The sequence below is a fragment of the Lemur catta genome, chromosome 10 (genome assembly GCF_020740605.2).
Source record: "Lemur catta isolate mLemCat1 chromosome 10, mLemCat1.pri, whole genome shotgun sequence".
In the NCBI taxonomy this organism is placed as follows: domain Eukaryota; kingdom Metazoa; phylum Chordata; class Mammalia; order Primates; family Lemuridae; genus Lemur; species Lemur catta.
In genome coordinates, this window is record NC_059137.1 from 37,236,965 (window position 1) to 37,258,152 (window position 21,188).

Below are 21,188 nucleotides of genomic sequence, written 5' to 3' on the forward strand. Positions count from 1 at the left end.
GAGGAGGTTCAGTCTCCATCAGGTATGGGTCTTCCTCCGGATGGCAGGGTCAGAGACCACTCCTGCACATGAAGGGGTTCTCCTCAGATATGGAAATGTGGCCCTTCTCAGATACTGGGTGTGCAGCCCTTCCACGTGTGTAATGTCCAAAATAACAAAACCCCTGCAAGAGGGTGGGCCTCGCTCCCACCCCACCCTCTCTCCCAGGAAGGATCAAGGGACAGCTGCCCCTTCAGCTCCCCTCAGACACCCCGCCTCCTACACAAGGAGTGGACCGACAGTCCCCACCCCAGCCCATGACCAATGGCGCGGGAACCTGGCGCAGCCAGCCAATCGAATGGCGGCAGCGGTGCGGGGATGGCTCCGCCCCCGGCAGGCCGCAGGCCGCCGGCCTCCGAGGAGGCGGGGCTCTTCGCTGTTTTTGCTGCCTGCCGAGCCCGGCCGAGCCCAGCCGACCGTAGCCGAGCCCAGCCGAACGCAGCCGAGCCCAGCCGAACTCCGCGCAGCTCCCGCTGCTGCCGCCGCCCGAGCGCCGCCGAGCGAGCGAGCGGCCGCGGCCGCGGAGGAGGTGCCGCCCCAGGGGGAGGAGGTGCCCGCTCGCCGCAGACCGCCCGCGGCAGAGGCCGCCCCGGTCGCGCCGCGGCTGGAGCGGCCGGCAGAGGCTGCGCGGCCGAGGGGGAGGGCCCGGGGAGTGGACGTCGCCCCTGCCGGCCTCCCGCCGCCCCCTGTCCGCAGGTTCCAGAGCCTCAGTCGGCGCCGAGCATCCCGCTGCCCCGGCTCCTCCCGCGGGCGCGCACCGGGCTCAACTCAGGTAAGGGGGGCCTCTCCCCGCGGGCTCGGGGCCGAGAACCGGAGACCCAGAGACGCACAGCCGGGGAGAAAGAGAGACAGACACAAAGACAGACACACAAGAGACGCACAGAACCACCGAGTCAAACCCCACGGAGAAGGAGAGAGACACGTCCATGGGGACAGAGGAACACACAGCCTGAGAGAGAGAGAGTGAGAGAGAGATACAGAGGTACACAAACTGAGAGAGAAACGAGACATACAGGAGACACACAGAGACAAACGTAGAGGTGGGCGTGCAGAGACATAGACACACACCCAGCAAGGGAACAGAGAGACAGTGTGAAACAGCCAGACACACAGACACACCTGGCCCAGAGAGACAGTCCCACAGACAGGCACACCTGGGTACACAGCCTTGGGTACACAGAACCAACACATGCCTGCCAGGGCTTCCACAAAGTTCCCTCTGTGTGAGCTGGCACCTCTGGAGGTCTCCTGGGCAGGCTGGCTGGAGTCCTGAGAGAGAGCAGGCGCCCCGGCCACACCAAGCTGGTTACAGTTGCCATCCTCCTGGGCCTCGGTCTACCTCAGCCCACCACCAACAGAGGGCTGTGGAGCACTGGAAGCGTGGTGGGCCGGGCCAGGCCATGCCCCCTGGTTCTAAGGAGAATGAGATAAAGGCTGCCTGCTCCAGCTTCCCCACTCTGGCTATGCCCCTCATTCAGGTGCCCAGAGGCCTGAGGATGGGGGTTTGGCTCTGTGGTGTATTTCAGCCTGTTGGACCCAAGGTCCTCTGCCAGGGAGGCCAAAGATGTGGGAGAGGGGCTCTCTTCCCTACCCCTCTGCTCCTAGGCCTCACCCCACCCCTCCCTCCTCACCACCGTCTCCTTCGCTCTGTACCCCCAACAGGCTCAGGACTGCAGGTAGACATCTCCACTGCCCAGGAATCATTGAGCTTGCGGAAAGGACAGCCTCCTTGGAAGGCCATACTGGAGTCCCACCTCGGCATGGGCCTTGCCACTGAGGCAGCCCTGCTGTCTGTGCTGCTCTGAGGGTGCTGCCCGTCATGGGGGCAGCCATCTCCCAGGGGGCCCTCATTGCCATCGTCTGCAACGGCCTTGTAGGCTTCTTGCTGCTGCTGCTCTGGGTCATTCTCTGCTGGGCCTGCCACTCTCGCTCTGCTGACATCGACTCTCTCTCCGAATCCAGTCCCAACTCCAGCCCTGGCCCCTGTCCTGAGAAGGCACCACCGCCCCAGAAGCCTAGCCATGAAGGTAGCTACCTGCTGCAGCCCTGAAGGCCCCTGGCCTAGCCTGGAGCCTGGGACCTAAGTCCGTCACACCCAGAGCCTGGAATCAGGATTCCAGAGTTCGGCCAGCCTGGGATCCAGAACTCAGAGTCCAGCCTGCTTGGAGCTGAACCCAGCAGCCCAGAGTCTAGCCAGCCTGGCTCCAAGAGGGCCTCAGTGGCCCTAGGGAGATGGGCCTGGGGTGGGGGTTCATGAGTTGGTGCTAGGGCCAGGGCCATCTGGACTCTGCTCCATCCCAAGGGCCAGGGACTGGGCCCACCCTTTCCCTAGGCTGAGTGCCTCTAGGCCCTCTAGGTTGGGGAAGCAAACTGGAACCCATGGCAATAATGGGAGGGTGTCTAGGCTGGGCCCCTCCCCTGGTCCTCCCACTGTTTGCTGGATAATAAATGGAACTATGGCTCTACCCTGAGATTGTCTTCTCTTCCTGAGGGCCCTGCATTAGCAAAATTAAAGGTATGGGGTGGGCTTCCAGACACAGGTTTATTTCTGCAAAAAGCAGGTAATGGTGGTTGAGGGCCAAGTCCTGGGGTAAGATGCTGGGACTTGATCAGGGATGAGGTCACACGCTAGGCGCTAAGGCTGGGCTGGGTACCAGGGTCAGGCACTGTAAGTACTGGATTCAAGAAATGGGACAGGCACTGAGGCCAGGCTCTCAGGTCTTGGTTTTCACTTCCCTCACCAGGTTCAGCAGTTTGTCCAATTTTGCGATCTCCACAGCTGGACCCTTCTGCACTTCCTGCCCCTTCTTTTCCTGGGGAGAGGGGAAGTATATATGGGGGAAGAATGGTGAAGGATGGGCCACCTCTCTCTGGGTCCCAGCACTACCTGCTCTGTCTAGCCCGCCTCAACTGTGCCCCGCCCCCCCCGCCGCCCCCACCCCAACATGACCCTTCCCTAGCTCAGGCTAGGTGACATAGGGCCCATCTGAGGGCCCGTGAGAAGACATCAGCTCTGGCTCTGAACCTCAGATGGACATAGGATCTCAATGCTGGCAGGAGTGGGAGAAGGCATCCATCCCCTGACCCTGAGAGGAACTAGCCTTTCAGGCCAGGGAGAGCTGTAGCTCTGGGGAGGGGGAATTCCTGACTGTTGGGACCACCCTTCCCACAGTTAGGTCCCTGGCCAAGTCCTATCAAGGGAGATGGGGAGGGACAGGGGTGTAGACAAAGCCACAGGTGCCCTCACCTACTACTCTGACCTAATGCCTTCAGGTCAGACTGGGAGTGCGGTGCCATTTGGGGCCAGACTTGCTGTGTTAGAGATACCCTGGGGTGTGTGTCAGGAGACCCATGAGGATAGAGGGGATATCCCATGTGGCTCCAAATGTCATTGGCTGGGACTATCCCTCAGAAGAGCAGATCCTGAGTTTATGACCCCTCCGTCCACATACAAAGCTCTCTAATGTTTCTGCTGGTAAGTTGGGCCCCAACAAAAAGGGAGTTGGGGGCCCCAAGAACTCCTTGGTGGACCAGCACCAGTCCCATCCTCCCTACTGTCCGGTGGAGTGTGGGCTATGCTGGGCCAGGCTGGGCAGCTGCCATTTCCTGCCTGCCCTTTGGTCCTGGGCCCCTACCCTTTCAGCCACCTGTGTCCGTTGCTCACTGGCACCTGCCCCAGCCCTGCCTGCTGAAGGCCCAGCCTGGGTCTGGCCTGGGTTGTAAATTGTGGGGAAAGTGCAGGACCAGTAGGCCCCTCCCTGGCTCCATCACAGCTGCTGACACCATGCAGAGCTCAGATTTCCTCCTAATATGACCCCCGCACCTGCTCCCAAATCTGTCTCCCCTATCCCCTTGCAGCCCAGTGCCTTTGCCATTGCGCAGTTCAACTCTACACTCTCAAGACAGAGGACAAAGAGCTCCTTTTCTCTCTCTTCTCACTGCCCCTCCTGAATTAAGCTTGGGTTCTCTTCTTGGCCTCACCTTATCCCCTAGGAGTTAGGAGTTATGGCTTTTAGTTCCAGATCTGTCATTAACTCCCTGTATGACTTTGGGCAAGTCCCTTGCCTTTCTGAGCTTGTTTCCCATCTCTGCAGTAGTTAGCCTATGACAAGCTGGGTTGACCATGGGAGGCTCCTGGGCAGGGAAGTCCAGGCCTCTGTGGATAAGCCCTTTCGGGAAGGGCATGGAGTCTGCAGCTCACAGAGGAAGGGCAGTACAGATGCCTAGAAGATTTCCTTTTGCACGAATCACTTGGCTGCTATTAGGGTCAAGTGGCTATTTCACAGGAACTTCTAATTCACTCAAGTACCAGCCCCCAGCTGTCCCCTGCTCAGATCCTAAGAGCCACAGGTACCCATGTCCTCAGGTCCTTAGAGATGTAGGCCCCCAGATACAGAGAGCCCAGCTCTCCCAGCCATGACTGGCCCTTGCCCTGAGAGGAGTTGGAACTTGTGGAGATCCTTGCCTCCCTGGGTCAGAGTGGGCAGGGCAGGCTCCCACCCGTATCTACCATACTCGTGGTGTCATGGTTGTACCCCTCCCTAAAGAGTGACCATCATCCCTCCTAGAGGGTTGTCTAGCTCTGCCAGCTTAAGCCTGGGTCTCTCTCCTCGATAAATTAAGAACAGATTTTATCTGTTCCACAAATTGTGCTGCCTCCTTCCCCCTCCTTGAGGCCAACTAACTCTGCTCAGCAAAGAGATTCAGACCACGCCTAACACCACCCCCCGAACAAGCCCACCACAACCTCTGGGCCACAGCTGCAGGCGTTTAGCAGCCTTCAGACTATTTATAGCCAAGTCCACCCCTTCTCTCAGCTGTCTACAATTATAGGCCTGGTCACACTCCCAGCCCTTGCCTCCCTAGCCATGGTGGGGAGTAGACCAAGACCCACCAGAGAGACGGTGCGGTGGTAGGGGCATGGGAGGAAGAAGTGTGTAGTTGAAAGAGACAGGTCCCTTGCCTCAAACTGCAGTAAATGTCTCAAATTGCAACCAAGAGATATAGTTCATCACTGGGGCAAGTTGGCCCAGCCCTGATCCTGGCCCAGAACCTGGCGGAAAGCAAAGAGCCATTTCCACTCTTAGCACACAAATGGGCAGGACTGGGCTCTGGGTTCTACGGCCTGGGCTGTGAAGTCTGAGTTCTTAAGTCTAAATCTGGACTCAGGTCTAGACTTTGAGGTCATGGGTCTGGGCTCCATGGCCTATGTTTGGGGCCCTTGGGCTCTGGGGATGTTCTCCTGATCATTAGAGACCCCAGAAACAAAAGCTGGAGCTGAGAAGGAGGACTGCATAGCTGCTAACCTAGTTGTTCTCTTCACGGCTCATTTCCTTCCTCCCAGTGTGGACCTACAGCTCCCAGCTCAGGGACCATTGGAGCTGAAGCCTTGAGTAAGCCCAGCCAATGAAGCAGTGGCTAAGCCCCAAGCCTCCTGCCTGGGTGACCTGTCGTACCCACAGCATCCTCCACTCCGAATAAGCCACGGATGCCCTCACATGCACTTCCCCAGGCTTCAGACTCACCTGCTCCCTGGATATCTCCACCTGGGGCCCCCCTAAGTAACTCAAATGCAGCACGTCAAACTGCTCTGTTTCCTCACAAACCTGCTTCTCCTGTGCTCCTCAGTCAGCCAGTGACACCATCCTTACTCTGGGTCTCCCAAGCCAGAAACCTGGGGGTCACCTCTGGCTCCTCCCCTTTCTTTCATCCCCACCCTCCTGGAGACTTTGTCTCTTGCAGCAGCCCAAACTCCCAAAGCCCCTACCTTTGGCATCTTGCGCAAGTTGGGTGAGAGTTTGAGGCAGATGACGTGCCCACGATCATCGCCCACAATGATGATGGGGTGGATGGGATTGAACTGCACATGGGTGATCTTGTTCTTCTTTTTGGCCACCACAGGCTGGTTGCAGATGGCCTCATACTTGTTGATGGCCAAGTCAAACACGTGGGCCTATGGAGAAGTCACTGTCAGCACATTCAGGGGTAATGATGCCTCTGTCCCCTACCTCAGAGGAACCAGCCCCTAGACTTTCTGGGGAAACACTGAAGAAGGCTAATGGCTAGCATACTGGAGCTGGAGGCAGCGGGAGAGGAAATTTGGTGTCTGTTTATGTTTTTTCTGCAGTTGAAAGATTGAGAATACAAAGATTTAGGAGAAATTTTAAGTCTATGCATAATCAACAATAATAGCAGCTACCACTTATTGAGCACTTACTATGTACTAGACTTTGGGCAAGCATGTTACATGGTTGCATTATCTAATTGTGCTTTTCACAGTCACTCTATATAAAGTGGTTCTGTTATTATCCCCATTTTATAACTGAGCAGCTAGAGGCTCTTAGAGGCTAACTTGCTAGTGAGTGGCAGAGCCAAGGTTTACACCAGTTAATATATGTAAAGTGCCCAGACAGTGCTTGACACATACGTGTTCCATAAATGTTAGACGTTATCGTTACCACACCCTAAGTCCAAACCACTATCAACTCTTGCCTGGACAACTGTCCAGACTTCTAACTGGCCTCCCTGCTTCCACTCTTGCCCTTCTAAAATTCATCCTCTATGCAGCAACCAGGTTTATCTTCCAAAAGTTAAAAACCCTCCCATAGTCTCCCTTGGCACTATAAATAAAACCCAGATTCCTCACTTTAGCTCACCTCCACACTCTCATCTCACGCCCTCTTCCCTTGCCTACTCCACGCCAGCCACACTTGCCTCCTTGTTCCTTAAACTCCCAAGCTCATCCCCACCTCAGGGCATTTGCACCAGCCATTCCCTCACTGTGGACTGTTCCTCCACCCCTCTCCACATAGCTGCCTCCTTCTTGTCATTCCACTCTCATCAAAGAAGCCTTCCCTGACCACTCTAAGAGACCACTCAGTACTTTTCTTTTCTCTCTCTCTTTTTAATATAACACCTTTATTAAGATACAGTTCACTTACTATAAAATTCACTCATTTAAAGTATACAATTCTTGGTTTTACTATATTTACAGTTATGCAGCCATCACCACAACCAATTTTAGAACATTTTCATCACCCTAGGCCACACAAATCTACTCTCTCTGTCTATAAATTTGTCTAGTTTGGCCATATATAAATGGAACCATACAATGTGTGGTCTTTTGTGACCAGCTTCTTACAGTAAGCATGTTTTCAAGGTTAATCCATGTGGTAGCATGAATCAGTACTTCCTTCCTTGTCATTGTTGGCTAATAATCATCTTGGATATACTACATTTTGTTTCTTCATTCATCAGTTGATGGAAACTGGGTTGTTTTCCACTCTTTGGCTATTATAAATAATGCTGCTATGAATATTTATGTTCACACATCACAGTCTTTTAATTCTCTGTCTAGCACTTAACACTGGGAATTTTGTTGTTGTTGTTTTTTGTCTCTTTCCCTTCACTAGAATGTAAGCTCCCTGAGAGCAGGTATCTGAATCACCAGAGTCTAGCCTGGAGCTGGGCACCATAGTTGGCCCTTAGTAAACATCTGTTCAGTGAATAGATGACTGCCTAACTTTAGGGTGATGCCTTAATCACTACATTCTTTCCTTGAGGCAGCAGGTGCTTCTCAGTTTATATCAAAGTTCATAAGGAAAATGGGTTTGCATCCAAGAATATGCTCATAATGTTTGTTTCTGAGCTTTCACCAGTTCTGTGTTGAATAAATCCCTCCCATCTCACCACATTAAAGTCCCTTCTTGGAATCACTGCACACTTCCAGAGATGGGGACCTCGCTATCTTATAGACACTATTTCAGTCACAGCTGAACTCTGGCTTATAAGTTTTTCCTTAGATGAGCTGGCCTCAGCCACCCCCTGGCTCCCTCCCCATTGAGCAGAGAAGATATAATAATTGCTCTATGGCCTCTCATTTCCCTAGAGTGCTTTCTCCTCCAAGATGAACAGCCTCATTCCCTCCTTGAGGCCTCACGGGATGAATAATTCCACTTTTGACTGGGCCCTGCGTGGCCTGGCCCTTGAGAACACACAGTCTTATGTGCCACCTTCCCCTACCTGACCTGGGCATGGGGAAGGAGAGAGACCCTGAGATACTTCACCTGATGTCCAGTAGGGGCTCAGCGAGGTCAGGAAGGGGGAACTCACCTTCCCATCTGTGGTAACTGCTGCAAACACAGTAGAAGAGTATGGTGCCCAGGCCACATCGCCCACGGCTGAGTTCAGGTCATAGATGAACATGGGGGTCCTGCAATGATGGAGGGGTGGAAAGCCCATGACACAGAGGGCTCACAGTGCCACAGCCCAGGGTAGGGCCCGGGGCAGGGACAGGGGCAGGCCCCTCACTTGATGGTGTGGTCCCAGATCTTCACTGTCCAGTCAGAGCTGCAGGACATGAAGACCTTGGTGTGGAATGGGTTCCAGGACACAGCATCCACTGCCATGTTGTGGGCATCATAGGTGTCGAGGAATTGGCTGGAATAGGATTTAGAGCACTGGGGCGGGGGTAGGAGTGGAGAGACAGATCAGGTCAGGAATGAGAGAAAGGGCAGCAGCCACCACTCCTCTGTGGCCTGGAGGGTCAGAACCTGAGGCTCCACTTCTGCCCCTACCCCACATCACTGTCACAGCTTTGCTGGGGCCAAGCTGCTGCCTGCTCTTCCTACCCTCAACACACCCAGAGTAAAAGGAAAGGCTTGAGGGGCTGAGGGTTCAGGATATGCGGGGAGCCTTCCTGGAGGGTGAGGGAAAGTGCTGTAGTCTGCCAACTGGCTGACCCCAGAGGATTCCAGGCCAGGCACAAAAGGCCGCCTCTCCCTGAGATAGGGCAGAACAGGTCAGGCTCAGGCCCTGGGTGAGCTGTGGCCTGGCCATCTCTCCCAGCCAGGGCCTGTGGACAGACAGAGCCCTGGATCCACCTGCAGCCTAGACATCATCCTTGAACACTGATAAACATCCCTCCTTTTCCAGGTAAGAGCAGGTGCAGAGGCAGGAGCAGACTCAGGTCTCCAGATTTCCCATTCAGTTTCTTGCCCTGACCAGCATGTCCTCTCTCCCTCCCTCTAGGACAGGGGTCCCCGCCCCCAACCTATTGTGAGTTGTATAATTATTTCATTATATATTACAATGTAATAAGAATAGAAACAACGTGCACAATAAATGTAATGCACTTGAATCATCCCAAAACCATCCCCCTTTCCCCGGTCCATGGAAAAATTGTCTTCCAAGAAAACGGTCTCTGGTGCCAGAAAGGTTGGGGACCGCTGCTCTACAAGACCGTGTGACTGATGAGTCTCTCCTCTCCTGCCTCTCTAGGGCTGCCAATGGGTGGAGAGGGGGTGGGGACCTCTTTTGCATTCAGACCAGCTCTGGCTGGGTCTCAGGGGCCCCTGAGAGGCTGCCTGTAATTAACATTCTGAGTCTGTGAGCCTAAGAAAAGCTTGCAGCAGAGCTATTTCTGGATGGATGGAGGTTCAGAAGGATGTTCACCTACTAACATGAGACCTTACAAAACCGGCCACGAGGTTCTGTCCTGCCGGCTGGGATGCACCCGGTATTCAGAGATAAATATGGGCTTCAAAGCTCAGCTCAAGTTCAAATCTCCTCTAGGAAGTTTCCCCAGAATGTTTCAACTCCCCCAACCCCCACTCCCACCTCTATCTCCACTCCCAGGAACCGGGGAGGGCCCAAAGGGAAAGATGCTCAGCTGGACTAAAGTCACCCTCTGGATTCTCATCCCCTTTACTGTTTTTAGTCCTTTGTCCTGCCACCCAAGCAGGTCAAGAAACACATTCTGTTCCCCCAACAGGCCTTCCAGAACCAATGAACGCTAAGATCTGTTGGAATAGGATCTGTCAGAATTCTAAGCTTCCCAGGTGCTCAGGTCTAAGCGGTCCTCTAAGGAGCTGGCACAGGGGCAGCACTGCCTCACCTTGTAGATTTTTCCCTCCTCTGTGCCCACTAGGAACATGTAGTCGATCTCTTTGTGGAAGTCAAAGGCGGTTCCACAGCCTTGGGAGAAGAGGGAGCAGCCTTAGCCCAGTTCTGAGAGGGAGGCTGCCAGCACCTCCCCTACTCAGCAGGGGGAGTGTGCTCAGCGCAGGCACTCTCAGAGCAGGACTCAGCGCAGGACAGATGGAACCTGGGCCCCTGTAAGGGCTGGGACCAGGCCAGGCAAACAGAAACCAGCCCTCCGGCCTGCTTGTCCCAGGCAGTTAGGACTCTGCAAACAGCCAGGGGTTCTACAGACAGGAATGGGGGCCTGGGTAAACAAGGCAGGGATCGAGTTAAACAAGGTCAGGGTCAGGGTAAACAGGGACAGGGTCTGCAAACAGGGACATGGTCTGTGCAAACAGGGATATAGTCTGCATAAACAGGGTAGGAATTGAGTAAACAGGGACAGGATCTGGGTAAACAGGGCCTGATCTGCATAAACAGGAGCGGATCTACATAACGGCACCTGATCTGCATAAACAGGAGTAGGGTCTGCAAACAGGGATGGGACCTGCATAAACAGGAAAGGTCTGCAGACAGCCAAGGGCTCAGCAGACAGGCCTCCGCTTTCCCATTACCTCCTGTCTGGGCGCCAGCACACGTTGGGGAAGGAGTGCGCAGTGAGGGGAAGGACAGGGTCACTGACCCTCATTGGGCCAGAATGACCCAGCCAGGCCTGGAGGTGAGTGGGCTGGGGCTCCTACCCATGGTGTGTAGCTGCAACCCCTCAGAAACTTCCATGGTGCTGCCTTCCACCTTCAGCTTGATGACATCTGTGTGAACCAGCTCGCTCTGCAGTCACAGAAGGATGTTGGGGGAGGGCACATGGGTTGGGCTGGATCAGCAGGGCTTGGGGGTGTCCTTTGCCATTTAGCTCCCCCCTCCCCATTCACCCCTGTGTGACCCTCTCTGGGAAATAAGCACCTTCACGATCGTCCAAGACACAATCCTGCCGTCAGATGACACAGAGAAGAAGTTAAGGTTTTGGTCCATGTCATCCTTCTGCCACTTGACCTGAAACATCCCAAACCATGAGCTCTGGGACCCGGATAGGGTGCTGAGTTAGGGCTCTGAGGTTAGCGAGGGTCCCTTAAGCACCCATCTGAAGCTCAGCAGCAAGTTCTGGAAGCCCATTTCCCAGAATCCCATCATTGGTCCTCCCTCCCTCCCTCTGTCCATCTCTGTCTCTCTCACCCCTCTCTCCCTGATTGTCCTGGGGCCACAGTGCCAGTCAGGACATTGTCCTAATATACTGGCTTGGAAGTGGAGGTCCCCAGTCTCTCCCTGGGTTGAGTTCTAGGAACCTCACTGTGGGAAAAAGGCAGTGGCTCTGGGTTCAACCTCCTCACATAAACATGGCTTAGAAAGGATAGGGCCCATCAACCAGTTTCTTCATTTATAAAACAGGAATCATATGGCATAGGTTTGTTTTGAGGAATACATGAGACAATATATTTGAAGCCCTTAAGTCTGAACATTGCACATATTAAGTGTTCAACAAATGTTAGCTAGTATCCTCATTATTACCATCAGCCTAGCAATCTGGGTGCCAAGATGCTGTAAGGACCTTTTTCCTGCTTGCTTGGGGTGGGTTTGCGGAGGCACAGGCCCCCACCCCCCACCCCCTTGTCCTCCTCTTCCAAACTTGGCCTTTCTCTAGGAAGTGTCTCCTCTGTTCCCACCTTCACTGCTCTGTTAGCTCCTGCTCTCAGAATCTTGCTCCCAAGTCCTGGATTGAGCTGCAGTCCTCCATCTGCAAATCAGGGTTAATTATTCTGCCCCACCCGTCTTCTCAGGGCTGGAAGCAAACTTATGGGAATGTGTTTTGGAGACAGAGCTGTTGTCTTATGAAGATGACACGCTTGAGACTCAAGTTTCTGTTGCCAGATGTGGAGGCCTGGCCAAGCCATGTTCCAGAGAGCTAGGGTGGGGCTGGGTGCCCAAAGCTTTCCAGCCTCCAGCTCCCTCCAGACTGCCCATGCTGGGACCACTGTCCTGTCCCCTCCCCTTGTCACAAGCAAAGGCCCAATGAGGGAGGCCAAGAACCCAGAGCCAGTTGCCTGTAACCACAGCTGTCACCATGGTTGTTGGGGGGTGGGGGTGGGAGGAGAAAGGTTGCTCTCCCCAACCACCCCCAGGCCTGGCAGATCAGAGCTGCAGGAGGACAGGCTGAGTCCTGCCTGGGCCTGTCTGGGCAGCTGGCTCTTTTGTGCTTTCACTGGGGGGCCGAGAACACCACAGATCCTGTAAGGCATAAGTCAGAGCCAGCCCTAATGCTGAGACCACTTCCCCTTCTGTGTAAAGGAGGTCCCTTTAAAGCAGGGAGGGGACGGGGGTGTCAAAGGCCAGGCTATAAGAGGTGGCTAGGGAGCTGCAAAGGGAAGTGTTTAATGAGCAGTTGCCAGCATGTATGGAAATTGTATCTCACACCCCACTTAGCAGGCCGATGCCCGATGGGGGGTGGTGTGTATGTGTTTGTAAGTGACTGTGTATATAAGTGTGTGCAAGTCACACACATACTCCTTGGGTGGAGGTGGGAGGGTAGGAATAAAGCAGGAGAGGGAGGGTGGTAAGTGGCGTTAAGAGAATGAATGAATGCCCAGGGACCAGGTGGTAGGAAGGAGATGGAGCCTGCTTAACTGATTCCTTCTATTCTGCCTTACCTGGTTAGGGCAGACCTTCTTGACTCCAGTCTCTGCTCACACACCCTTCCTGCTCCCTTCCTTAGAATTGCACAGACATGCATGTGCACGTGCACGCGCGCGCACACACACACACACACACACACACACACACACCCCAGAGTGTTGCTGGCTGAGGCTTTGCAGTAGGGCCTCAACAGGGCTGGACTACCCAGGCAGGCTCCCTGGGGAATTAGCCTGTGCTGTGGGACAGGAGCCCAGTCTTCTTAGAACAGACAGTTCCCTCTCTGGCTCCAAAATCTTCCGTGGCTCCCCACTGCCAACAGAACAAACTCCTTCTGCCTCAGTCTGGCATTTGAGATCCAAAACAACCTCTCTGGTCTCTCCCAAATACCTCTGACACAGTCCCTTTAAGAAGGACCTTATTAGACTGCTGATGTTTCTGACATCTCACTCACCAGCCTGGCTCTCCTTCAAGCTCCTGGTTCACACAGCCAACTGCCTGTAAGGCACCTCCCTCTGAGTGTCCCCTGGGCTTCTTGTATTAACTTCTGGCCAAACCTGTTTCTCTTCTGCCATTTCTCACTTGTGTGGATGCCCTACTGGGCACTGCAAACCCAGGCAGCATGGATTCTTTCCTTTCCCTACATCCAATCAATCATTTCCTTCTGTTGATTTGACCGCTCCATCAGCTCTTAACCCTGTCTTCTCTTTTCTGTCTCCACTCCCCCTGCCTAGCTCAGGCTTCAAAACTGCTCATGCTGCAAGCAGAAAATTGCTGATTTCCGTGACACAAATGTGACCATGTTACTCCTCTGCCCAAAACCCTCTGATGGTTGGGTAGCGATTTTCAAACTATGTGCAGAGGGCAGGAGGAGTTATAATAAGGGGACCTTAAGCAAGCAGGGCCCTGGTCCTACCAGAGCAGCTCCACTCTCATCTTTTTAATATATTGGGCTTCTGTATTAACAATTCACTTGAGCCGGGCGCGGTGGCTCACGCCTGTAATCCTAGCACTCTGGGAGGCCGAGGCGGGTGGATTGCTCAAGGTCAGGAGTTCGAGACCAGCCTGAGCAAGAGCGAGACCCCGTCTCTACTAAAAAAATAGAAAGAAATTATCTGGCCAACTAAAATATATATAGCAAAAATTAGCCGGGCATGGTGGCGCATGCCTGTAGTCCCAGCTACTCGGGAGGCTAAGGCAGTAGGATTGCTTAAGCCCAGGAGTTTGAGGTTGCTGTGAGCTAGGCTGATGCCACGGCACTCACTCTAGGGCACTCACTCTAGCCCAGGCAAAAAAGTGAGACACTGTCTCCAAAAAAAAAAAAAAAAAAAAAAACAATTCACTTGAAACTACTGACCTACACAGTGTCCAAGCTTCTCAACTCGATAGAGAAGCACACTCGTGATTGGGTGCCCATCCTTTCCTCAGGTCCGACTCCCCTCCTGTCTCTTGCATGGTGCACCAAATGATGCTTGATGCTCCATGTCATTGCATGTGTGACCCCCTCTGTACCCTTCTTCATCTAACTACCACTTTCTCATCCCCCACTATTCAGCTCAGGCATTGCTTCCTCTACAAAGACCTATCTGGCCCTCCTGCCTCAGACCCCACCCAGGACAATGTGGATGGCCCTCTGTGCACACACGCGGCACACTGCCCTGCTCTGGCCAGCCTGTGGCTGTGGTTATCACCCCACTAGGAACGCCAGAGATCAAGCCCTTAAGGATCCTCAGCAACCAGAAGGGCAAACAGGGAGGAGTTCCTGAATGGATGAATGAGTGAATGAATGAATGAGGAACAAGAGGAAAAGAAGGGAACAGGAAGTGAGTAATTGAATCAGGCAGGTCCCTCCCGAGTCACATGCCATGACTCCAGCCAGGAGTCCTGAGCTTTTCATTTTGTAAAGGCACTGGCCCAGGTTTCCTGGCAGGATGGTACAGAAGCAGAAGTCCACTCCTGTCCAGGTGACTTCCCATCTTCCTGGGACCTGCCCAGTGAAAGTGACAAGGTAGCTTCTCTGATTCAGAGAACATAGTAGCACAGGAGTAGGGTGGTTGGGCTGGGCCCCTGCCCCTCTCAGGGATGATCCGTGCTTGGGCCTGGACTATATGAACTAAGAAAGCTGGGGCAGGGCTGTTCTGGGTTCAATCTGATCAGGTCTTTTCTCCTCTCCCTGGGCATTAAAGAATCTGCGGGCATCCTCCCCATGTCTGGAGACCTCCACATGCCTAGAGGTGATAAACTGGGAGGTGGACTTTTTGGTGGAGCGAACTCCTGAGGCTGCAAACTCTGATCCCCGCTTTGGTGGAGAGTAGCAGAGGGGCATGCCTCCCTCCCGTCCTCTGCCCTAGGCTCTGGGTCAAGAATAAAGCTGAGAGGGCACCATGTCCCTTGTGCCTGGGCGGTCCACCCTTTGCTCAGGCCTGTCTGGGAGTTGAGATTCAGTGCCTGGAGCAGGTGTCCACGTGGCTCAGGGAGCTCAGGGACCGAGGAGGCAGTGTTGGGTAGCAAAAGATGAGAAGACTGAGTCCCAGTGCTGCCTGATGAGCCCAGAGACTTTGGGCAACTCAAGGCAGAAATTCATCCTTAGATTCTCTCAGATCTGCCCCTAGAGGGAGGGTGCACAGCTCAGAAGGAGGAGGACATTTGGAACACAGTGAGAAAGGCCCCACAAAGCCAGAGCCAAGAGACCTGCTGACAGTGAAACTGTGAAATCTACTCCAGTGGAATAAGATGGGAGACACAGAGTCAGGGCGAAATCCAGCCCCAACATCCAGGTAATGGTCCCAGGCTGGTCTTGGACTTCTACAAAGGCCCCACCCACCGCTTGAGACCTGCCACAGAGAGGCTGGGGCCAGACCTCACCTACCAGGCCCTACAGCCCCACCCAGAGGGCGGGCATCCAGCAGCAACCACCCCTGCCTGGGATTTCCCAAAATCTCACCCAGACAGCAGAGGAGAGCCCCTGTGGGGAGCTGAGGAAAACTGTAGACAAGAATCTGGAGTCTTTAATATACAGTTGACAATACGGATTTAAATTGAGCAGTTCCACTTGTATCGGATTTTCTTCCACCTTTGCCACCCCTGAGACAGCAAGACCAACCTCTCCTTTCCCTCCTCCTCCTCTGCCTGCTCAACGTGAAAATGACAAAGGTGAAGACCTTTATGATGATCAATATCCACTTAATGAATAGTAAATATATTTTCCTTATGATTTTCTTAATTACATTTTCTTTTCTCTAGCTTACTTTATTGTAAGAATACAGAATATGATACATATCACATGCACAATATGTGTTAATGGACTAAGTTAGCAGTAGGCTTCTGGTCAATAGCAGGCTATTAGTTAACATTTGGAGGAGTCAAGAGTCATGCACAGATTTTCAGCTGTACAGGGTGTCATACCTAAGAGACCCTTGGCAGACAGATGGGGCCCTCCTGATGGGAGCTCTGGGGCAGCAGACCCCAGCTCTTACTGGAGACTCTCTGACCTCCTGATTTCCACCTTCTGCCCTTTGTGCCCCTTCTCGCACCCAGTTCCTTGGCCTCTAGGCTGGTACCTGCCGTCTCCATACCCTTGCCTGTAGCCCCAGGCCCCAAGTTCCCTCCCCCATGGCTCCCAGGCCCACATGCCACTCCCATCCCCACTTCTCCCACCTTGGTTCGAGGCTGACCTGCCATACAGGTTCCGTGTGCTTCCCAGACTTGGCTGAGCTGCGGAAGGTGGGCTGGGAGTGAGGCTTCTTGAGGTTGTAAATGGCCACGTTGCCATCGTAGTGGCCCACCACTACCAGGAAGGGGTGGTCCACATGCATGTCGAGACACATGATACCGCTGTCACTGCTGAAGATGTATTCAGGGAAGCTGGGGTTCTTCATGCTGTAGAGCAGCAGCATGCCCCGGCTCTGCTTCATGAAGTCATCTACCCAGGGAAGATGGGCCGCTGTGGTTGGAGGATCCAACTGCCCTGATAGGGGGGGCCCCCTTGCCCCACCCCACCAGATGGGCAAGCCCTGCCCTGCCCTGCCTCTGTCAGAGAGTGTGGGATTCCTCTCCAGGGTTCATCTTCTCAGTCTGTGAAACAGAATTATGAGATTCAGCCTACCCCTGCTCAGAGTTCATGGAAGGATCCCAGGTTTATTCTTATTCTTCTGGGGCATAGGAAAGGGGGACGCAGGCTCAAAGAGTTGCTAAGTGAAGAATGTGTGTGGCCTTGGGAAGGAGAAGTACTCTTGGAGGGGGTCCAGATGCCCAGCCCAGGGGCAGGCTGCTGTCCCATAGATGCCTGGATAATGCCCATGTGCCCCGCCCCCAGCCAAGGATGGGTTAAGCTTGGACTAACATGGAATTATCTATAATAAGTCCCACAATAGCCATCTATGAGCATCTCTCCACACCTTCTGGCCCCACAGTCCCAGTTGCAGCCTAAGCCCTCTCTGTAGGCATACTCCCTAAACCCAGAAGTCCCAGGCCAGCCCGGCAGGCTTCCATAGGCCCACTCAGCCTGGGCACAGCTTTTGGTGCTCAACAATGGACTATGTAGCCAAGGTCTTTATCCCTACCTGCTCCATGTCAAGGGAGTGCCTCCCACTCTTTCATATTCTGCACACTTGGCCCCCATCCTGATATGCAGCCAATGAACAGTCCCAGCCCTCAAGTCCAGCTCTCCTGCTGCCAGCCCAGTCCACCCAGCCTCTTTCCCAAGCTCAGAGGAGCCAGCTCTGGAGAGGTGGAAGGTGAGAAGGCTAGCGTAGCCCCCTATGTTGGGGGCCCTATGCCAAGGCAGCATTTGGTCAATGTGAAGCCCTTCACCCCCTCCCTGCACCAAGGCTACCTCCTTTGTTCCTGGCAACTGCACGGTCTGGGAGGGCCACCTCCTGACAAAGCAGCTAGTCCTGAGATGTGAAGCCCATGGGTAGGAGGCCCAGGGGCAGCCCCAGCTTTACTAGTTTTGGTGGGTTATTCTCTCTGTCTTATTTCTAAGCCTGTCACTTACTCAAGAGAGTAAGTGACTGGGCTAAGCTCAAGGACAATCTGGGCTCAGTCCCCTGGGCTCGAGGCATGAGCTCATCTACCACCAGGTCCCAGGTATGCTCACCCCAGGCACTCTGCAAACACCAGTCTGTGCTCTGACTGGGAGCAGGAGCCGCTAGGAGCCAGGCAAGCCCTAGAAGGGTACAGCTGGAAGCTGCGGTAAGCAGCTTTCCATGGGGAAACACACTCCCCTGCTGGGGCTAATCCTTACAGCTCTGAGACTCCGTCAGGAACTCCTTCCCTGATCACTTGCAAGGGAGGCCACAAGTGCAAGGAAGGGGCTGCCTCTGGGGTGGAAGGTGCCAGAGGCCAGCCTGAGCCAAGGAGAGGGCATGCAGTGGTTCAGGAAGGAAAATGCTTCTGCTCTGGGGAAAGTGTGCCTCCCAGCCAAGAGAAGGAGCTTGGGGGGGGGTCCCAGATTCCCTGGAGCCAAAGCTGGGTGACCCTGTGCTTGGCTCCCTCTCAAAGCCAGTAGGGAGCTGGCCTTGATGTGGCTGGAGAGCAGCTGACAGAACCTCACTCTGTGGGGCTCCAGGGTGAGCCCCAAGAGCTGGCTCTTCAAGGGAGAGATCTGCAGCTGTCTGAGGGCTGTCCTTCCCACCTACATCAGATCAAGAAGGGATTGAAGTGGGCAGTGTGACAGTCATTTTAGCTCCTTTTGTTAATCCAGCAAATCCTGAGCATCTAATCTGGGCATCCCCCTGGGCTGGCTCCTGCAGGGACAGAGACACTGCTTGAGTCATGGGCTTGCCCTTAGCAGCCCCTACTCTGATAGGAGAGCTAGACCCTGCAGGTGAATGAGCAATCAGTGTGCTAACTGCCAGGCCAGAGGTGAGCCACTGATGCTCTTGACTCCAATCTGTCCTTGGTGCCTGACAAAGGGTGAGTAGGTGGGCAGGCAAGTGAGTGGGTGAACAAAAGAGTGAATGAATGAGTGGGTAAGTGGGTGACTGAGGCTCAAGCCAAGGACTCTGATGCTCTCCTTGTTGCACCAAGTGGTAAAGGTGGGCATGACCCTCACATTTGCTCTTACTGTGGCACAGGGCCTGGCCCTGGAGAGACAGCAGTGATGACTCACTTTCTCTAGACAAACTCCAAGCAGCCCCTGCCTCTTTATGTGTGCACAGTGTGCTCATGACCAGTGAAACCAGGAAGGGAGGGTAGGAAACCCTCAGACCAAAGCTGTAACTGCCCTCAGCTTACTCTGCTAGGACCCCAGCAGAACAGCACCTAATCAGGAACATGGATTGATGCCTTATTGAAACGGCAACCCTCAGTGGGGACCTCAGCCCCACAACTCTAACGCAGGTAACAGCTCTGGATCCTGGAGGGGGCCACTTTGGAGCATTCTGGCTGTCAGGAGAACCCTGGGCTCCTGCTCACGATTCAGGGAGAACAAGGCAGGCAGAAGGCATGTTGGGGCATCAGGCTAAAGCCAGGTCAGCAGTCAAGAGGAAGTAGATGCCAAGCTGCAGAGTTAAGGATCCCAAGCCAGCCTCTGACAGCCGGCTTCTCTCTTACTGTGGTTTCCTGAATGAGTCCAGCCCAGGACTGGCTCCAACACAGCAGCTGGTTAATGACTCCCTTATTAAGTCATGCAAGAGGCACTTGGAGGGGGCGTGTGGTAGGCAGAATAATGCCCCCTCCTGCAAAGATGTCCACATTCTAATCCCCAGAACTGTAAATATGTCATTGTGCATGGCAAAGGGGACTTTAAGGACGGTGATTAAGTTAAAGACCCTGAGATGAGGAGATTATCCTAGATTATCTGGGGGGACTCAGTGTAATCACAAGAGTTCTTATAAGGGAAAGAGGGAAGCGGGAGAGTCAGAGAAGGAGATGTGACCATAGAAGCAGATGTCAGAATGATGCGATTGCTTGCTGGAAGGGGGCCACAAGCTGTGGAATGTGTGCAGCCTCTAGAAGCTGGGAAAGACAAGGAAATAGATGCGCCCCTAGAGCCTCCAGAAGGAACGCAGGCCTCCGGACACCTGATTTTGGCTCAGTGAAACTGATTTTGGACTTCTGACCTCCAGAACTGTAAGACAGTAAATGTGTGTTGCTTTAAGCTTTATGTTTGTGGTAATTTTTTATGGCAGCAACAGGAAACTAGTATAGTAGGCATTCAGGGAAAATTCCTAAAACTTTACTTTTAGGAATCAGAGAGAGGCGCTCCCATAGATGGCACTTTTTTCTGGGAGGGTCTGAGAGCAGTCCCTCGAGAGGCCGGGGCTGGATGCAATGATTCTCATCTCTTCTGACTACAATAATGAAACCCTCCCTCAGTCTCCCATACCTCAGCCTTGCCACCTTGGACTCCAAGAACAGAAATTCCCCTTGGGTTTGGATTTTCACTGTTTCCAAAGGCAGGGGACCAGCCCAAGTTTGCCCTAAAGAAGGGCATCAGTTGCTAGAGGGTCCAAGCCTTAAGCATGACCCAGAGGCCATAATGCCAAGCTGGGCTCTACCTCCCAGACAGCTGGGCTTTTCCAGGCACTCTTATTCGATTAGAAGTCATATTTAAATAGTGTGAAAATAAGAGTAAGGCCTTGGAGACAGAATACATCAGGCGGGACATTTAATTTGATTTAGGGAAAATGAGGCAAACATTTGAGAAACTAAATAACTAACCAGTAATTAAACTAACAACAGGAATGCCCTTGCACTACAACCCAGCAAGCACAGTGGCCTTTATGGACTGTATTTACAAAGAGACCTGACAACATAATTAGTCCTGTAAATTTTACGCAGCCTGCAGCCGAGGAGTGATGGATTTTGTGTGTGGAGGATGAACAGGGAGAAATGAGGTGGATGAATTTCCATTTTCAGTAAATGAAATTAACACTGCTTAATTAGTGAAGCTGACAAATAAATGATTAGGAAAGATTTAAATCCCTACAAGTGTATCTCTGGCCTGGGCAGGCTCACGGACAGGCCAGAATGCAGTGGGACAGAGTGGGAATGGGTTTAGTGCTGGGAACCAGGGCCTGATGTTGGCCTCTTTTGAAGGTGCTGTCCCCAGAGGGAGGCTGGGCTGAGGGACAGCTGGCTCCCCTGCCCTTCCAATATGTGGCTTACTGGGAAGCTTACTATCTCATCTTCTGGGTGACATCCTCAGGACCACACAGAGCATCCAGGATCTGTTCCACCATCCCTGCCTGGCAGACCATGAGGAGTCCCCACTTCCCTGCCAGGAACTGGCTAGTGGGTTAGAAAGGACTCCCTCAGTCCAGCAGGCTGACATAGTTGCATCCCAGCAGTCCCAAGGACATCTCTTCCTGGACTAGCTCCCATTGCCCTTCAACCTTCCTTCACCTGCTTTCACCTGGTGACAGCCTCTTTCTCCACTCTGCTGGGAACATGGAGCCTGGCTCTAGTCTTGCCGAGTCTCTGCCCTTTGAGCAGCCTGACATGCTCACCACTAGTACCCAGCAGTCACAGAGGGGGACATGTGGGAATGCTTCTGTTGCAGGCAATTACTGGACTTCCTTTCCCCATCTGCTTGCTCCTGG

General features: G+C 53.6%; 2 protein-coding genes across 4 annotated transcripts in view; one reads left to right on the forward strand and one right to left on the reverse strand.

Annotated features, from left to right (window-relative positions):
* The first annotated feature begins 553 nt into the window (after positions 1–553).
* On the forward strand, positions 554–2,505 carry ENHO (energy homeostasis associated). Its single transcript, XM_045562943.1, has 2 exons — positions 554–811; positions 1,702–2,505. The coding sequence occupies exon 2, from the start codon at positions 1,859–1,861 to the stop codon at positions 2,087–2,089; it is 231 nt and encodes a 76-aa protein (XP_045418899.1). The 5' UTR covers positions 554–811; positions 1,702–1,858; the 3' UTR covers positions 2,090–2,505.
* Positions 2,506–2,562: 57 nt separating this feature from the next.
* Positions 2,563–21,188, reverse strand: part of DNAI1 (dynein axonemal intermediate chain 1) — a 59,485-nt gene continuing 40,859 nt past the window's right edge. Inside the window, exons 13-20 of one of the 3 annotated variants that reach the window (XM_045562944.1) lie at positions 16,317–16,564; positions 10,921–11,010; positions 10,701–10,788; positions 9,935–10,014; positions 8,350–8,498; positions 8,152–8,251; positions 5,807–5,992; positions 2,563–2,852 (exon numbers count right to left, since the gene is read on the reverse strand). In XM_045562944.1, coding sequence (XP_045418900.1) covers positions 2,754–2,852; positions 5,807–5,992; positions 8,152–8,251; positions 8,350–8,498; positions 9,935–10,014; positions 10,701–10,788; positions 10,921–11,010; positions 16,317–16,564 — 1,040 coding nt within the window. In that variant the 3' untranslated portion in view covers positions 2,563–2,753. The remainder of the gene's footprint in view (positions 2,853–5,806; positions 5,993–8,151; positions 8,252–8,349; positions 8,499–9,934; positions 10,015–10,700; positions 10,789–10,920; positions 11,011–16,316; positions 16,565–21,188) is intronic. The other 2 variants (XM_045562945.1, XM_045562946.1) reach the window with 2 other exon arrangements.

What these genes read in the sequence shown, in the direction of transcription:
- ENHO (XM_045562943.1), top strand. Translation starts at nt 1,859, where the DNA reads ATGGGGGCAGCCATCTCCCAGGGGGCCCTCATTGCCATCGTCTGCAAC.